General features: G+C 39.6%; 1 protein-coding gene across 2 annotated transcripts in view; it reads right to left on the bottom strand.

The window, feature by feature from the left end:
* The window catches only part of MINDY3 (MINDY lysine 48 deubiquitinase 3), a 121,591-nt gene that overhangs the window by 28,692 nt on the left and 73,039 nt on the right, over positions 1 to 19,860 (bottom strand). For both annotated transcript variants that reach the window (XM_080682581.1, XM_080682582.1), the window contains one exon: positions 7,758 to 7,830. In XM_080682581.1, coding sequence (XP_080538707.1) covers positions 7,758 to 7,830 — 73 coding nt within the window. The remainder of the gene's footprint in view (positions 1 to 7,757; positions 7,831 to 19,860) is intronic.

Below are 19,860 nucleotides of genomic sequence, written 5' to 3'. Positions count from 1 at the left end.
AAATAATAAAGGCCATATATAACAAACCCAAAGCTATTACCACACTCAAGGGTGAAGGGCTGAAAGCGTTTCAAAACTTTAAGATCAGGAACAAGATAAGGGTATCCACCCTTACCAGTTTTATTCAACATAATAATGGAAGTCCTATACACAACAGTTAAGAAAAAGAAAAAAAAGGCAATAAAAGGCATCCAAATCAGAAAGAAAAAGTGAAACTGTCCCAATTTGCAAAATGACATCTATATATATAAAAGCCAAGTGACCAGAACAACAGAACGACCGTAACGACCAGTTGCTATGATGTGCACTGCAGCGGCCAACCGGACCGATTAGAGCAACTATCACCACCCCCCAACCTCCTGCGGCCCATCCCCCAAGCTGGCCCAGCCCCTGATCAGACCCCCCCCTCCCTGATCGGGGGTGAGGCTGGCCGGCCAACCGCCGGCAGCTCTCCTCCCCCCCCCCCCCGCCACTGGCCTGGCCCCAATTGGTCCCCATTGGGGCAGGCAGGCTGGACCCCACTCATGCACAAATTCATGTACTGGGCCTCTAGTACTATTATATACTAGAGGCCCGATGCACAAAATTCGTGCAAGAGTAGGCCTTCCTTCCCCCGGCTGCTGGCACCGGCTTCCCTCTGGCACCCAGGACCCCAACTTCCCTCTGGCACCCGGGACCCGGGCTTCCCTCACAGCCCCAGGTTGTCCGGTATAATTAGCATATTAAGCTTTTATTATTATAGATAGGAAGGCCTGAAAACTCTACCAAAAAAAAAAATAAAAAAAAACACCACCACCTGTTAGAATAAACAAATTCAAAACTTGCAGTATACAGGATCAATATACAAATATCTCTTGCATTTCTATAAACTAATAAATTATCAAAGAGAAATAAAAGTAGATCCCATTGTTTAAAAAAGAATAAAATACCTAGGAATAAAGTCAACCAAGGAGGTAAAAGACATGGACACTGAAAACTATGAAACACTGATAAAAGAAACAGAAGAAGACACAAATAATGGAAAGCTCATGAACTGAAAGAATTGAGTTAAAATGTCCATACTACCCAAAGAGATCTCCAGATTCAATGCAATCCCTATAAAGAGCCGAGGCATTTTGCATAGAAATAAAACAAGCAATCCTAACATATGTATGGTACCACAAAAAAAAAAAAATATCCAAAGTAATATTGAGAAAGAAGAACAAAGCTGGAGGCATCACATTCCCTGTTTTTGAACTATATTACAGAGCTATAGTAATCAAAACAGTATAGTATTGGTATAAAAACACATATATCAATGGAACAGAATAGAGACAGTCTCTTCAATAAATGGTGTTGGGAAAATTGGGCAGGTATATGCAAAAAAAAAAAAATGAAACTAGACCACCAACCTACACCACACACGAGAATAAATTCAAAATGGATAAAAGACTTAAATGGAAGTCATGAAACCATAAAAATGCTAGAAAAAAACATAGGCAGGCAAAATATCAGACATCTCACATAACAGAATTTTCACAGATACATTGCCTAAGGCAAGAGAAACAAAGGGAAAAATAAACACATGGGACTACATCAAAATAAAAAGCTTTTGCACAGCAAAAGAAACCAGCATCAAATGAAAAGGGAACTTACTGTATGGGAGAACACATTCGCCAATGATACATCTGATAAGGGGTTAATTTCCAAAATATACAAAGAACTCATACAACTCAACACCAGTTAGACAAAGTGTAATTTAAAAAATGGGTGAAGGACCTGAATAGACACTTCTTCAAAGAGGACATACAGATGGCCAAGAAACATCTGAAAAAATGCTCTAAGTCACTAATCATCAGAGAGATTTGAATTAAAATAACAGTGAGGTGCCATCAGTGATGGCTTCCATCAACAAATCAACAAACAAGTACTGGTGAGGATGTGGAGAAAAAGGAACCCTAGTACACTGTTGGTGGAAATGCAGACTGGTACAACCACTATGGAAAACAGTGTGGATTTTCCTCAAAAAAATAAAAATGGAACTGCCATTTGACCCAGTGATCCCATTTCTAGGAATATATCCTAAGAAGCCAGTAACACCAATCAGAAAGAATATATACACAAAGAATATATCAGAGCAGTGCTATTTAAAATAGCTAAATTCTGGAAACAGCCCAAGTGCCCATCAGTGGATGAATGGATTAAAAAACTGTGGTACATTTATACCATGGAATATTATGCAGCTGTAAAAAAAAAAAAAAAAAAAAAAAAAAAAGAAGGATTTCTTACCCTTTGAGACAGCATGGAGGAACCTGGAGAGTATTATACTAACTGAAATAAGCAAGTCAGAGAAAGACAAGTATCACATGATCTCACTTATATGTGGAATCTAATTAACAAAATAAACTGATGAACAAAATAGATCTAGAGACATTAAAGCATGCAACAGACAGATATTTCAGAGGAAAGGGGAGTGGGGGGGATGAGATTAACCAATGAACTTACATGCATATATGCATAGCCCATGGATAAACAATAGTGTGGGGGAAGGCCTGGGGAGGGGACTGGAGCAGGATGGAACAGAGAAGATTAATGGAGGGGGGGGAGGGAAGGGAAATCTTTAATACTTTTAACAATAAGGATAAATTTGGGGGAAAAAAGATGCTCATTAAATCTTCTTTAAAAAAAAAAAAAAGGAGGCATACTAATGGCCAATAGGTTTATGAAAAGATGCTCAATATCACTAATTATCAGGAAAAGGCAAATCAAAATCACAGTGAGGTATCAGGCCTCACCTGACAGGGCAGTTAGGATAGCTTTTATCAGAAAGATAAGAGATAAATGTTGGTAAGGATGTATAGAAAAAGAGAACCCTTATACTCTATTGGTGGGAATGTAAAATAGTACATCCATTAAAGAAAACGGTATAAGGTTTCTCAAAAATTGAATTACTAGGTATATATCTGAAGGACTTCAAATCTGTAGTTTAAAGGGATCTGCACACACCCACCGTCACTACAGCATAGTGATAGCCCAGATATAAAAACAACTTAAGTGCCCATCAACGGATAAATGGATAAAGAAATGGATTACAGAAGAGGAACCAAGATGGTGGCATAGGTAAACACCTGAACTTGCTGCCTCACACAACCAAATCAAAACTACAACTAAAAGACAAAATGGATATCATCCAGAACCACAGGAAGGCTGGCTGAGTAGAATTTATACAACTAGAAGGAAAGAGTAAAGCACACTGAGACTGCAAGGAGGTGCAGAGGCGCGGAAGTGAAGTGCAGAGGTATGGAGTCATGCGCAGAAAAGGGCTGGCAACTGGGTACGCTGTTGTCTTTTTCAATCGGGAGGGAGATACAAGCTCCCGACTGCTCTGAACTCCAGTTCCAGGCGAGACTCTGGGGACCCAGACTCATACGGGGAGAAACTGGACTGTCTGGCATTAGGCCAGAACATGAGGGCAGCTTTCTCTCAAAGGTGCTTACAGCGATCATTGTTCCTGCATGGTGCTGCGGGACACAAACACCCAGGGGCCTCTTTGGGGCAGGACTAACAGTCAGCCATTGCTGTTTGCTCCTCCCTGGTGATTCCCTGAGACCCCAACCCATCCAATTTACAGCCCCACCCAAGCTGTGTGCAGAGGCTTTTGCATATGAATAGCCTGGCCTTTTGCAATCTAAAACCTAACAAACTGCAGCTGGGGCACAGAGCCCCAGAGCATCCAAAAGAAGGCCCAAGGCTGGACAGCAGCTTGCATTACTTCATAGCTGGGCCTCATCTGTGCCGGAAACCAATCATTGTCCCACTAATAGAAAGATGTGGCCAGGAAACTGGGAAGGCTGGTCAACAACTTTAATTGTTTTAATCACTCACGGTTGTTGAAACATTGTTAGCTGAAGCAGCCTCCACCTCTGTTTCTCCTATGAAAATTTATGTTATTGGAATTTCCTGCCTAAAGGTTATGGGCATATCCCATAGTCTCAATAAAAGGGATTGAAAGGCCAGAGCAAGTGGTAGTCCTTCCACTAGAGTTGGGCTCCCGCCTGGCCCCCAATATTTCCAAATTAATACTTTTCCAAGTCTCTTTTCATTTGTGTGCGGCCTTCTCCAGAACCCGAACCCTGAACCGGAACCCTGAACCACCCAGGACGTGAAAGGGGTTCCTCCAAACATCAAACAAAGAGGAGGAATCTGCAGATCTTTCTGTAGCTCCTGCTGGGTGGCCTCAGGCAATGGCTGACTTTGTACCTCCTTGGAGATCCAAGAGCCAGTGTACCCAGTGGTCAGAGTGAGACCATCCAGATTACAACTATTCACATCCATAAGAGACACACTCAGGGGGCAGACTCAGTGAGCACCAAAGCCCCAATGAAGCAAGTCTTGCCCCATAAAGGTGTCTCCAGCACAGAAGTTCTCCCATTGTAGACACAACTGATCCTCACAGCCAATTGGCCCAGAGGTCAATTCCTCCCAGTGATACCAACAGCAATCAAGGTTTAACTACAACAAGACTGTGCACACAGCCCACAAAGGGGTGCACCAAGAGTGTCTACCTCAGGTAACTGGGGAGGCTGAGCCACTGGGCCCTATAGGACACCTAGCACACAAAGCCACTCTATCAACTCAGGGAAGCAGCCAAAATGTGGAGACAAAGAAACAGGTCACAAATGAAAGAAATGGAGGAAAGCAAACGACTGGATATAGAGTTCAGAACCACGGTTAAAAGGTTACTCAAGAATCTTCTAGAAACCTCTGAGAAATTTAGTGAGACCCTCAAGGATATGAAAAAGGACCAACTAGAAATTAAGCATACACTACCTGAAATAAAGAATAATATACAGAGATCCAACAGAAGACTAGAGGATCCCAAGAATCAAGTCAAAGATTTGAAATACAAAGAAGCAAAAAACACCCAAATGGAAAAGAAAAAATAATCCAAAAATATGAAGATAGTATAAGGAGCATCTGGGACAACTTCAAGTGTACCAACATCTGAATTATGGGGGTGCCAGCAGAAGAGAGAGAGCAAGATATTGAAAACCTATTTGAGGAAATAGTGACAGAAAACTTCCCCTGCCTGGTGAAAGAAATAGACTTACAAGTCTAGGAAGCACAGAGAACCCCAAACAAAAGGAATCCAAAGAGGACCACACCAAGACACATCATAATTAAAATGTCAAGGGCAAAAGACAAGGAGAGAATCTTGAAAGTAGCAAGAGAAAAACAGTTAGTTACCTACAAGGGAGCGCCCATACAACTGCCATCTGATTTCTCAACAGAAACTATGCACGCCAGAAGGGAGTGGCAAGAAATATTCAAAGTGATGAATAGCAAGAACCTACAACCAAGATTACTCTACCCAGCAAAGCTATCATTTAGAATTGAAGGTCAGATAACAAGCTTCACAGATAAGAAAAAGCTAAAGGAGTTCATCACTGCCAAACTAGTATTATATGAAATGCTGAAGGGTATTCTTTAAGAAGAGGAAAAAGAAGAAAAAGGTAAAGATAAAAATTATGAACAACAAAGTGACAACAAATACATATCTATAAACAAGTGAATCTAAAAATCAAGTGAATAAAAAATCTGATCAACAGAATAAACTGGTGAATATAATAGAATCAGGGGCATAGAAATGGAGTGGAATGACAATTCTCAGGGGGAAGAGGGTGTAGGGGTGCAGGAAGAGACTGGACAAAAATTGTACACCTATGGATGAGGACAGTGGGGGGAAGTAAGAGTGGGGAAGGTTTGAACTGGGTGGAGGGGAGCTATGGGGGGAAAAAGAGGAACAACTGTAATAATCTGAACAATAAAGATTAAAAAAATCGAATTACTCACACGCACATGCACACACACACACATTATTCAGGCAGGAGGAATAAGAAAATCTTGCCTTCTGTAACGTATGGAATTGGAGGGCATTATAATTGAAAGAAGTTAGATAAAGACAAATCTTGTACTTATATGTAGAATTCTAAAAGAGCTGAATTTGTAAAAATAGTAGAATAGTAGAATGATTACCAGGGCCTGAGGGAGATGGGAGTGTTGTTTGAAAGTAGAAACTTGCAACTAATCCTATCTAATAAAAGAGTAATATGCAAATTGACTCCGCTACACCAACAAGCCACGCCCACCAGCCAATCAGGAGCGAGTATGCAAATTAACCCAACCAAGATGGCTGTGGCCATGGAGCGAGCAGGAGGCTTGGGTTTTCCCGGCGATGGAGGAAGCCAAGCTTTCTGCCAGCCCTGGCTTGCCCTAGCCTCCGCTCAAGGTTACAAAGTTTCAATTATAGAAGATAAATAAATCCCAGATACCAGAGCCTCCACTTGGGTTGCCAGGGGGCGTGGCCAGCCTGCAAACCACCACAGGCCCCTTGCCCAGGCCGCCCCACCCCCCAAAAGAATCCCCACCCTGATCCACAACACCCTTCAGGGCAAACCAGCCAGCCCCCACCCATGCACCAGGCCTCTATCCTATCTAATAGAAGAGTAATATGCAAATTGACCATCACTCCAACATACAAGATGGCTACCCCTATGTGATCAAAGATCCTTCCCCCATGTGGACACAAGATGGCCACCACAAGATGGCCAGCAGGGGAGGAACCAGGCCTGCAAGGGTGGGCAGTTGTGGGCAATCAGGCCAGCAGGAGAGGGCAGTTGGGATGGACCAGGCCTGCAAGGGAGGGCAGTTGGGGGCGATCAAGCCTTCAGGGGAGGGCAGTTAGGGGTGACCAGGCCAGCAAAGGAGGGAAGTTGGGAGCGACCGGGCCTGCAGGGAAGGACAGTTGGGGGGGACCCAGGCCTGCAGGGGAGAGCAGTTGGGGGGAACCAGGCCTGCAGGGGAGGGCAATTAGGGGTGACCAGGCCTGCAGGGGAGGCAGTTAGGGGTGACCAGGCCTCCAGGGGAGGGCAGTTAGGGGCAATTGGGCTGGCAGGGGAGTGGTTAGGGGGTGATCAGGCTGGCAGTCAGAAGTGGTTAGGGGCAATCAGGAAGGCAGGCAGGCGAGCAGTTGGGAGCCAGCAGTCCTGGATTGTGAGAGGGATGTCCCAGATTGGAGAGGGTGCAGGCTGGGCTGAGGGACACCCCCCCCCATGCACAAATTTCGTGCACCGGGCCTCTAGTAGAGAAATGAGTTCTGGAGAGCTAATACACAGCATAGTTATTATGGTTAACAATACAGTTTTATAAATTTCAAAGTTGCTAAGAGAATAGAACTTAATTGTTCTCACTGTGAAAAAGAAATATTATGTGATATTATAGTGGTGTTAGCTAACACTACTGTAGCAATGACTTTGCAGTATATAAGTATGTAAGAGCAACACGTTGTATAACTTGCACTTACAGACTGTTACATGTCAATTATATCTCACTTAAAAATATTCTGGAAGAGCTGTTTAATAAATAAATGGAAAAGCATGGACATCACTTAACTTTTCAAAGAGCTTTTTCAGAAGGTGGTATTCCCATTTGACACTGAGTATAAGGAATGAAGATTCAAGTAACCATAATTCAGTACCCTGAGAAACATGCAAACCTCATACCATGTCAGAACTTGATGAGCACTTAGGTATACCCTTTTTGTTTCTATTTTCACATTTTCCATTTAAAATGTTGAAGAAATGCAACCTATGTTTCATTCAATAACCCAACAACTCTTGTGACTAAAACTCAGGTAAATATCAACCTATTTCAAGTATATAAAGATATGAAACATAGAATCAACGTATTTTTCAATAAAATAATAAAATCTTTTTTACCTTCTGGATCATAGGTTTGAAAAACTCTTCTGGCTTGTTCTGAAGGAGCCTCAGGGGCAACCAAAGACATATCCTAAAAAGATAAAAAGCATGCTATTAACTAATTACAATACCATGACATTAAAAATATAGAAAACAAATACTAAGATAGGATAAAGAAATGATGATATTTGGAGGCAGAAGACTTCAAGTTATATTTATATCATAGAGTGGTGACTAAATAAATCACAAACTCTCTGGGCCTTAAAAATTGGAATAATTCTTCAACTATAGAGAACTGTTGTGAGAATGACATGCAAAGCTTTATATAAAAACACTTAAAGTCTAATATTATATAGGTAATTTCTATAAAAATGCAGTCTGCAAAAATTAATGACTTATACATTTGCTTTACATTACAGTCCAAACAAGAAGAAATATTACTTAAATATAACTTAAAAAATAGTCTAGCTTTCAAGTATTTGAAAATTAAATCCAGAGGTATATGCTAGAAAACTATTACATAGAAATGCATTTGAAATTTATTACTTTAGGGAGCATGCTATATCAAACCTAGCCATAGATCAATAATCAAGTTCTGCATGTCTAGAATTTTAAATCTTCTTAACTCCAAGGGAATACTGGAAAGGCAAAATTATTTTTTCCCATACAACTCATTCTCTCTCATGACTAATTTCTTTACACAGTAATCCATAATATAATTTACTAGAGGCCCAGTGCACAAAAGTCATGCACAGGTAGGTTCCCTAGAGGCTGCTGGCCAGGGCCTCCGGCCAGGGCCTCCATTCATTCTGTGCCACCCCCTGGTGGTCAGTGTTTGTCATAGCAAGCGATCGAACTCCCAGTCTCCTGGTCGAACTCCCGAGGGGACACTGTGCATATTTGGCTTTTATATATATAGATGATAAACACACACAGTATTCAGTGTTATCTTGGATTCTTCACAAACCTTTACTCCACATATTTAAACTGTTAGGAAATTCTACTACTTAACTGACATGAATCCACACTCTAGGCTCCAGAAGTTTTCCTGTATTCACAGCTTTAGTTTCAGGCTTTGTCTATAATTGTGTTCAAACCTCATCAGAGAGCAAGTTCTCAAGTATCCCTATTTACCATCTTGAATCTTTTTAAAGATGTTGCGGGTTACAAATAATAAATACAAATTAAAATGCTGCTCCTCTATAGGAATAAATTTTTATTAAAAGTGTAGTAATTAACTTTTGTCCTAATCAGCCCACTTTTGCCTCAAAGATGAAGGAACAAACTGTAAGAATCTACTAGAGTAATTCTCACCCAGGAGATTAGATGCCTGAGCACCCATAATATTATGTTCAGCTTACATGGGATTACAAATTAAATGGAAATGGGGATCAAAACAAGGCAATCTATGCAAGCTCTTACACATTTTTTAGTATTAAAAGATAAAGTATATTTTACAACATAATAAGATTTGGTCCTGAGTATTTATTTCTCATTTGCAATCCCTTAATAGCAACTTTTAAGGCATCCTTTTCCTGCATTTTCAATATTATGTTGTAGAAAATAGCATGTCAAGTGACATGTTTTCATTGAACTAACTTCCAATGTCTTTCTGATTTTATGATCCAGTCCTTTATTGCTGGATACTTGGACTGTGTCTAATCTTTTGTTATTACAAACAATACTGCACCAAATAAACTTGAACATGTAATTTCATACATGTGCCATTGCATCTGTAGGACAAAGCATCAGAGTAAGCTTGCTAGGTTAAAGGACGAGTTCATTTATAATTGTGGTAAATATTGCCAGATTCTTGAGTTATGTTTGTTCATTTAACCTATTTTGAATAATATTTCTTTTTTAAAATATATATTTTATTGATTTTAGAGAGGAAGGGAGGGAGAAAGAGATAGAAACATCAATGATGAGAGAGAATCACTGACCGGCTGCCTCCTGCACGCCCCTTGTCTGGGGATCAAGCCCACAACCCAGGCATGTGCCCTTGACCGGAATCGAACCCAGGACCCTTTAGTCTGCAGGCTGACACTCTATCCGCTGAGACAAACCAGCTAGGGCTGAACAATATTTCTTAAAACTCTCTCCTTTTTCTGATATGTGAGGAACATAACCTTAGCTCTATAATTAACTTTATAACAAAGCTAGGATTATAGCATCAGCTCTCAGCTTTAGGGAGCAATTAGTAATATTGGGATTATTATTATCATTACTAGAGGCCTGCTGCACGAAATTCATGCACTGGGGGAGGAGGGGTGTCCCTCAGCCCAGTCTGCACCCTCTCCAATCTGGGACCCCTCAAGGGATGTCCGATTGACAATTTAGACCCAATCTCTAATCCCACAGTCGGAAATCCCTCTCACAATTTGGGACTGCTGGCTCCCAACCACTCGCCTGCCTGCCAGCCTGATCACCCCCTAACCACTCCCTTGCCAGCCTGATCGTTGCCTAACTGCTCCCCTGCCAGCCCAATCGCCTCTAACTGCCCTCCCATGCCAGTCCGGTAACCCCCAACTGCCCTGCCCTGCCAACCCAGTCACCCCCAATTGCCCTCCCCTGCCAGCCCTGTCACCCCCAACTGCCCTCCCCTGCAGGCCTGGTGCCCCCCAAATGCCCTCCCCTGCAGGCCTGGTCTCCCCCAAAGGCCCTCCCCTGAAGGCCTGGTACCCCCCAACTGCCCTCCCCTGAAGGCCTGGTCACCCTTAACTGCCCTCCCCTGAAGGCCTGGTCGCCCCTAACTGCCCTCCCCTGCAGGCTTGGTCCCCCCCCCCCAACTGCCCTCCCCTGTTGGCCTGATTGCCCACAACTACCTTCCCCTGCCAGCCATCTTGTGGTGGCCATCTTTGACCACATCGGGGCAGCCATCTTGTGTGAGGTCGTGAGGATCAATTTGCATATTACCTCTTTATTATATAGGATTATTTAGTATCTTTTATCTCTTCCAAACCTTAACTCAAAATTTTCTACATTTATTCCACTATAAGCTTTAGGTCCCTTAACTATTTCCACTGCTACTTCTTTCTTTTTTCAATTTTTCCCTTTAAATGACTGTCGGAATTTGTGGATGAACACTGTAACTGAAATTCTGGCTGTGGAGAAGGTATACAGCTGTGCATGATATTTTATGCAGAAGGGAATGTATAGGGATACAAGATGAGCCTACAATCATTCTATTCATCATCTGTTGCATTTCAACCTTCCTTTGTTACCATTAAGTGATAAGGAAAAGACTGAAATGAGTTTTAAAACATTACTTTGAATTTTTTAAATATTACTTAATACTATTATCTAAATAGAGGGAAAAGGAATATTGTTTTTCTTGGCCCATAAAAGTGAAAAATCTTTTTGAGAAAAGAGGTAGCAGAGAATATAATTGAAACATTATTCTTATAGAGTGAAATTATAGGAAATTATTAGTGTTTATAAAGTTAGGCGAATAAGGAAGATTCCAGTTTTAGCCACAGAAAAAAGGTTTACATCAAATCCTCCAGCATTAAACATTTCAGAAAATGCAGGAGGACAAAAAAAATTTAAAGTCAACTACCTAATGCCTTGTCTCTAAGGTCCAAGTGATACAAATTAAAAATACATTATGCTAATGTAGAAAGGAATTAAAGTAGACTTAATGAAAAGTTCACCGCATATCTCTTGCTCTGGTTATGAATATATAAAAAGCTTAGGCTTTAAAAAAACATGCTAGTATTCTTATTTGAATAGGCTATATATGCTGGCCTGATACTTGAAACTTGGGCAAAACTGATGGACCATGGTTTAACAAATGCTCATTTAGAGCAGGGGTGTGTGCATTTTTTTTTCTGTAATTAGTGGCTTGATTTGGCCTGTGGCCCATGGTTTGCTGACCCACAATTTAAACAATAAATTATATGTCTTCTCCAAATGCTCCAACAGTTATTAAACATACCTTCTTTTGGATACATCTGGGGATAAAAAGATGTCTTAACAGGTTTTACAAAGAAGTATTTGGCTTTCATCTGAAGGAGAAAATTCTAACTAGAAGGAATAGAATTGCAAAAGGCAGGGAGATTTGCATATAGCATAGCATGTGGAGGAACTGTAAGAGTTGAAGAGGACATTGAACTGTGTGATAAAAAGAGTAGTTAGGAAGAGAAATCAGCTTTAATGAAAGAATGAATTTTATTTTGAACATTCAGAGTCTGGAGGTGATGGTTAAACATCCAATTAGAGCACATAGGGGTATCTTTTTTTTTCAATTACAGTTGACATTCAATATTATTTTATATTAATTTCAGGTATACAGCTTAGTGGTTAGACATTTATGGAGTTATCTTAATGCCTGGCATACGATAAAAATGTCATAGTTTCCAATTGTATGCTTCTCATAGGCTAGTAGAACTAGGATTTGTGCACTAGAAGAGATTAGGGCTGAGAACCTACCAGGTAAGATACTGAGACAGATGAAAGTAGATTACTTCAAAGACATGAGAATAGAGTATTTCCAAAAAAAAATGTTAGAAAACTTATTGGTTGAAGTTTGAAAAAACCTGTATGTGAGGAAATAACAAAAAATCTATATGTGAACTAACAGAAATTCCTTTTTTTCCTCCCAAAATACAAACCAGTAGTATTGGTCAGGTTCCACATCGTAAAACTATCCTATCTAATAAAAGAGTAATATGCAAATTGACCATACCTCCGCTACACCAACAAGCCACGCCCACCAGCCAATCAGGAGCGAGTATGCAAATTAACCCAACCAACATGGCTGCAACCATGGAGCAAGCAGGAGGCTTGGTTTCCCCGGCAATGGAAGAAGCCAAGCTTCCCGCACACCCTGGCCGGCCGTGGACTCCACTCAAGGCTACTAAGTTTCGATTATAGAAGATAAATAAATCCCAAAAAAAATGGCTGCAGCCACTGAGTGAGCAGAAGGCTTGGGTTTCCCCGGCAATGGAGGAAGCCAAGCTTTCTGCCAGTCCTGGCCTGCCCTAGCCTCCGCTCAAGGTTACAAAGTTTCAATTATAGAAGATAAATAAATCCCAGATACCAGGGCCTCTGCTTGGGTAGCTGGGGCGCATGGCCATCCTGCAAACCACCACAGGCCCCTTGCCCAGGCCGCCCCACGCTCCAAGTGAACCCCCAGCCTGATCCACGACACCCTTCAGGGCAAACCAGCTGGTCCCCACCCATGTACCAGGCCTCTATCCTATCTAATAAAAGAGTAATATGCAAATTGACCATCACTCCAACACACAAGATGACTACCCCTATGTGATCAAAGATCCTGCCCCCATGTGAACACAAGATGGCCGCCACAAGATGGCCAGCAGGGGAGGGCAGTTGGGAGGGACCAGGCCTGCAAGGGAGGGCAGTTGGGGGCGATCAAGCCTGCAGGGGAGGGCAGATAGGGGTGACCAGGCCAGCAGAGGAGGGAAGTTGGGGGGGACCGGGCCTGCAGGGAAGGGCAGTTAGGGGTGATCAGGCCTTCAGGGGAGGGCAGTTAGGGGTGACCAGGCCTGCAGGGGAGGGCAGTTAGAGGCAATCAGGCTGGCAGTGGAGCAGTTAGGCATCAATCAGGCTGGCAGGGGAGTGGTTAGGGGATGATCAGGCTGGCAGGCAGAAGAGGTTAGGGGCAATCAGGAAGGCAGGCAGGCAAGCAGTTGGGAGCCAGCAGTCCTGGATTGTGAGAGGAATGTCCAGTAGGATTGGGCTTAAAGGGGGAGTTGGACATCCCTTGAGGGGTCCCAGATTGGAGAGGGTGCAGGCTGGGCTGAGGGACACACACCCCCATGCACGAATTTCATGCACCGGACTCTAGTCAACTCTGTCATTACTAACAAAGTAAATTGTGTCTTGAATGATTAAAAAACACCTTGCTTTGCTCCTTTGGTCTCAGTGATATACTAATAGCTATTTACTAAACTCCTTAGGAATTAACTATTCTTAATCTACTACTTACTTTAAGGTGTGTTTATATTACAGGGGTGAAGGGAAGGGGAAAAAAAGTAAGTACAGCATTTAAAAAAAAAAGGATTACAGTGAATTCTAATAAACACATTCCAAAAGTTTTCATCCATATATCAACAACAGTAGTCTTCTAAATTGATTATTGTGTTGCTTATTTTAGTACTTAGAATGCTTTTTAGATTACTATAGAAAATGATCTCTTAGTTAAAGCTTATTTAAATGTTTGCAGATGAAATAAAAAAAGCTACAAAACCACCTTCTATGTTGAACTTTTACTTTCTAATTTGATTTAAAATTACAAGTTATAGCCCTAATTTTTACCAATTTATTTTACTTAAGCACTTCTGAACAAAGTTCCTAGTTTAAAGATCTGTAGCAGAATGATCCATTTGGCAAATTTGGTAATAAATTAGTATTAAATGTTTCATATTTACATAGTAAGAATGAACAGCAAATATAGAATTCCATTCAATTGAGAGAGTCCTTTGCAATCTTAAGCAAAATATTTTAGTGAAAATATAACTGCTATTATTTTTCTCACTGCATATAAAATAATTTATAAAGGATGAAGTAAAATAAAATTTTCATGTAATAACTGTTTAAGTGTGAAAAACAGTAAGAAGAGGATTCTAACCCTCCCATTTCCCACTTCCAAGGCTTAACACAGCAAGAACTTTTAGATTACATATTTAATATATTTTCACCATATAACTATCCACACACCCATAATGTTTTAAATACTGTCAAGCTTATTAGATGGTGGAGAATGATCCAGTCTATACATTTACGGTCACAATCTAATGGAAGAGAGAAAAAAATATGCTACTATATGCTTGTTTTCATGAATGTTAATAAAATTATCTTAAGAAAATTACCTTCTAAAAAAAAAGTTAAACATACATTAATCCCCCCACACCCTAAAAAAAACCTGTTGGGCTATAAATAAAGATTCCAATTATGTAATCCAAGTTATCTAAGTCAGCAAGGATGCTTTTAGCATTTTCTATTTTTCATCACTAATTGCAGTACTTAGAAGAAAATTTCAATATGTATTGTAATTGAAACTCTTTTAGGTACCTAACTAGGAAAAGATCCTAACATAAGAGTCAAATATTTAAACACTTTTATTTAGCTATTTAAACTCTGACTTACCATCAAAATTATTGTTATACTATAAGTAGTTCTCCACATTATTCAAATATAATCAGAAGCTTTTATCAGAGGAATGCTAGAGCAAACAATTTCAAATCAGTCAATTTACTGGTCAACAGGGATTGCTAGACAATACAGCTTTTAAAATTATCTAGCCTTGGCCAATTTTCCTAAATTGGCCGAGAGCTACAGAAGAGAAGGGAGGGGAAAAAAGCCAAGCTGTAATGGGACTATCTAATTACCTATAGTCATGAAACAAATATCTCTTTTTCATGTAGCTCTGTCTATACTATCAGTATAATTATTCACTGTTCACCATAAACCTTTTAAAATGTGGAAATACTAGCTAACCTTCTAAACACCTATTGAAATACAAGGAAGGTTTGTATTCAGTTTGTTGGCTACGTATAAGTAATTCACTACTGGGAAGGTCTTTAAAGTTTATTCATTATACTTTTCATCATTATCAAGAGCAATCTGCTATCATGAGTAATCAAAAAACCTCTGGGAGCCTTATCTAACTTTAGGAATGAGCACACATATATAAATTACATTTTAGCTTGCAGACATTTTATGGTGCTATTAGCAGCTCTTCCAAAAAAATAAAGTTAACTAGTATATAATTTACCTTTAAGCTTTAAGTAAAATTTTACTAAATCACTTTATAATATGTTTCATTTTGACTCTTTACTCAATAACTATACTTGTAAAAGTAATTTTGGAACCATATCAAACAGATTGTTTTAAACATTACCAAATGTTCTCAAGTATATCATGTTCTTCAGTGCCAATGTTAGACACAGAATTCAGTTAATGCCATCAATTCAAAGTAGGCAGGACAGTGGTTTTTTTCTTACTTTTCCATTATTTCCCAAATAATGTGCAAAAGTCCCAGGCTATCTCCACAACAGCCCATTGCTGTGTGCATCAATTTGTGTTCTATCAGCAGAGAAGTAAGGGTAAAGAACATAAAGCAAAGCCCTTCGAGGTTCTTTCTCCATAAAAACATAAACTCTAAATGTACAAGTGAAAATAAGGAAGTAGGTGGAAAAGTCTCCAACAAAATGATTTACCATAATCATTACAATTACTAAAACTAATAAATGGACTTCTTTTTCTTCCTATTACCATAAATGTACAACTCACTTTAACAATCCTTCCAGCCTTTCTCAACTGATTTCCATCAGAGGATTCATCTCTAAGGCCTACAGCATCCACTTTACATAATGACTTCCCTATACATCTAGAATCACTTTCTGTGTTCTCTCCTTTATATGAAGAACTGGGCAGAGAAAAGCTATTAGCCTTTTAATGACTGTATTTCATTAAGAAAACAGTTTACATAAACTATTACTCTCTGGGCATATAAACATGTACATATTCAAGAAAAACATCTGACTTTTATTTTACTATTTATTTATTTATTTGTATTGATTTCAGAGAGGAAGGGAGAGGGAAAGAGAGATAGAAACATCAATGATGAGAGAGAACCATTAATCAGCTGCCTCCTACACACCCCGACTGGGGATCGAGTCCACAAGCCAGGCATGTGCCCCGTCCACGAATCAAACCATGACCTCCTGGTTCATAGGTCGGCATTCAACCATTGAGCAATGGCAGCCAGGCTATCTGACTTTTTTTAATGTTAAAGGTTAGCATTATATAATCACTGGTATAAAAATCAACCTGATAGAAAATTCCTCCTTGTTTCTAGTAAAGATGCTTTATATCATTTGAATTAATTTAAACTTTGTTAAATCACCTGAACACAAAGCAACCCATGGTGATAAATGGTATTATTGATCTAGATTCCTTGAGCCTCCCTTCCTTGAAAGATTTATATATCACTGCTTGTTGCTATGGGGCCTGAAGTACCTCTCTGTGGGAGGGGTTTACTTCCTGGGTCCACTGATACCAGATTTGGCCCGGTAACTTCTTTTGGCCAGAGAAATGTAAGCAGAAGTGACATCATGCTAGCTCCTAGAAGTTTTAGTGCCATCTGTGGTTTTTCCAGGTATCTTTCCCTTTCCCCCTCTGCCAGGACCGTATGTACATTCCTGTCAGAGGCTGCTCCTTCAGTCCAGGTCCTAGCATGAAAGCACATGGAGCACACCTGCAGCCAACATGTAAATTAAGAGAGAAATAAGCTTTGGTGCATGTGTTTGAAGAGGGGAGTTTGATGGGAGCCGCTGTGCCCAGTATAGGCACAAAGAGAGTGTGCTGTTTGCAGAGAATTTAAATACAACAAAGCTGACTTTATCAAATTCTTTTTTAATCATCATCAGATGCAGGCAAATCTCCACAACTTCCTCCTCCCAGGATGGACTGCTCTCATGCCCCCTTCTTAAACACTACTGTGTAAACTCCTGAAATTTTACGGTTGTTATTCAGGAAGCTGTCAAAAGGAAATGAAACTGTTCTGGCGGGAGCTTCACTTTGCTCTTGTCACATGCATATCTGCTCTTCCTTTTCCTAGTTGGCCCACTTTTTCCTCTTGCCTCTTCCCTCAGGCTACTCACCAACACTGGTTTTAACAATACAAGCTGCATAGAGAGGACTCTCCCTCCACATATGTGGACTTCACGTTTCATATGAAAATGAATGCCTAAAAGTTTGAAACTGTAGCTAGCCCAGACAATACTAGTAATGTACATTTTATAGGTTTGGATTAGTATTGATGGAAAGTGAGAAACCCTACCTCCCCACCCCCACAACTCTTACTTCCTTTTCCACTATTTTAAATAAGGTTTGACTTTGAAAAAAATAGTCACAGTACTCAAATTTCTAATATTCTTAAATTTTATAATAGCATTACAGGGAAGTTCTTACTGTTCATTAAGAAGGTTTTCTAGCCAAAACCGGTTTGGCTCAGTGGATAGAGCATCGGCCTGTGGACTGAAGGGTCCTGGGTTCGATTCCGGTCAAGGGCATGTACCTTGGTTGCGGGCACATCCCCAGTGGGGGGTGTGCAGGAGGCAGCTGATCGATGTCTCTCTCTCATCGATGTTTCTAGCTCTCTATCCCTCTCCCTTCCTCTCTGTGAAATATCAATAAAATATATTTAAAAAAAAAAAAGGTTTTCCACTTCTATGAATATGCTTCACATTCATACCTTGAATATCCATGTTTAGCCTTTCACATCAAGATACACACACAAACATAGTATAGTGAAGATGGTTTGGGAATAAATATTCTTATCTGGTCCTATATCTGATCCCAACCTCTGCTTCCATCTTAATCTTCTAGCACAATCAATATGGTTCAGTCATACTGAACCAATTACTATTCTCCACATGTAGTATGAACTTTCACATTCCACATCTCGTCTTTTTGCTTCATCTTTTTCCTAGCCTAAAAGTTACCATGTCCTTTGTTTCAATTATCATCTATCTCCTCTATACCCACTTTTCCCTCTTCCAGTCTCTATTCCACCCTAATAAAAATGACTTAATTTTTGTTACCTAAGGGACAGAAGTAGTTAAAAGCTCAGGAGTCAGAAGATTTGAGCTTAAACCCTGGCCATAGTACTCACAACTGGATATGTTATTTTTCACTGGCACCAGACTATAAAATATAGATGGAAATGGTATTTACCTCAGAGGGTGGCTTTCAGGACTAAATGAGGAATGCATGTAAAATACTTAGTGTCTGACACATAGAAAGCACTCAGTAAATGTAAGCAGTAAACTATTACAATGTATTATTAATCTCTGCATTTCAACAGTACTCAGCACAATGCCTAATGTTCACTATACTAAGTCCTGTGGAAAAACAGATGATTCGGGGAGTACCACTGATCACAAGATGGTAAGAAGCTGGAAGAAAGAATAGGAGCAAGAAGGGAGAAAGAGAATCAGCAGTCATTACATGAAAAATGTCAAGGCTGGACCATGAGTGCTGAGCAGGTCTTCAATCAGCACATTCTGGGCTGAGGATAAAATATACAAAAGCACAGAAAAATAAAACCATAAACTGTTAACACTTACTATCATATATTAAATATATTATGTGAGTCCTTTTGCCCTATTCTGCAATCAACTCTATTTGCTACAATTATTTTTATCAATTATAGAAAGAGTGCTAGAGGTGTAAACTTATCCATACTGACTCTAATTAAAACTCACAGACTTGACTCAAGACAGGACATCTTTAGGCCCTTCTATCAATGATATTTTACCTTGTTTACACAATAACTTGAGTTCTACTATAACAAAAAATTGTAAGAAACAAACTCAAAGGGAGAAACTACTTTCAGTAAGCAGGTTGACATCACTGACATGATAGTGATAACTAAGAAAAAATAAAATTTGTAAAAACCAGATACAGAAATAGCTGCCTGAGGGCACTCAGAATAGTAGAAAAGAGCAATTAATAAATGCAATTGATTTTCATTTTCACTTTAAGGAGTCAAGAGTATACCACATATTGACACTTTCTCATTATAATAATTAAAAATTAAAATAGTTTGTCTTATCATGATAATCACTGGCATAATCCTAGACATCTAATGATGGTTTACTAAGCAGTTAGGAAACAACTTGTGGGTAAAAATTCACAAGTTTTTAATAATTCAAATAATTGAAAATTGTTAGTCTGTGTAGACTTCTACCCAAACTTTACAAGTAGTTCAAATAACAGAAGATTAACGGTAGGGTCCTTTGTCTGAAGTCGCTATTTTAGGTTTGAAGATAGGTGTTAAAAGACACATGACAAGTTTATAATTTAAGCTATAAAAACAAGTACTTTAGCTTCTTAAATTAATTTTTTGTAGTAGATAAGGCATGAAATCTAAACATATGAAGAAACTAAAATTTAGTTAACATAAATGACTAACATGCATTAATATATAGGAAAACTCTATTATAAAATGCCCGACTGTGAACTTAATTGTTTTCCAATTCATATGACTTTTACGTAACCAAGATAGAGGTGAATTTTCTTTATATCAAGTAAAACCTATAAAGCATCATTTCACTTCATTTCCTTAAAATTGTGCTTACTTTATTTA

This window comes from Plecotus auritus, assembly GCF_963455305.1.
Source record: "Plecotus auritus genome assembly, chromosome: 1".
NCBI classification, from domain to species: domain Eukaryota; kingdom Metazoa; phylum Chordata; class Mammalia; order Chiroptera; family Vespertilionidae; genus Plecotus; species Plecotus auritus.
The sequence above is the reverse complement of the archived record's forward strand: the minus strand, read 5'-3'. Positions and strand labels throughout refer to the sequence as shown.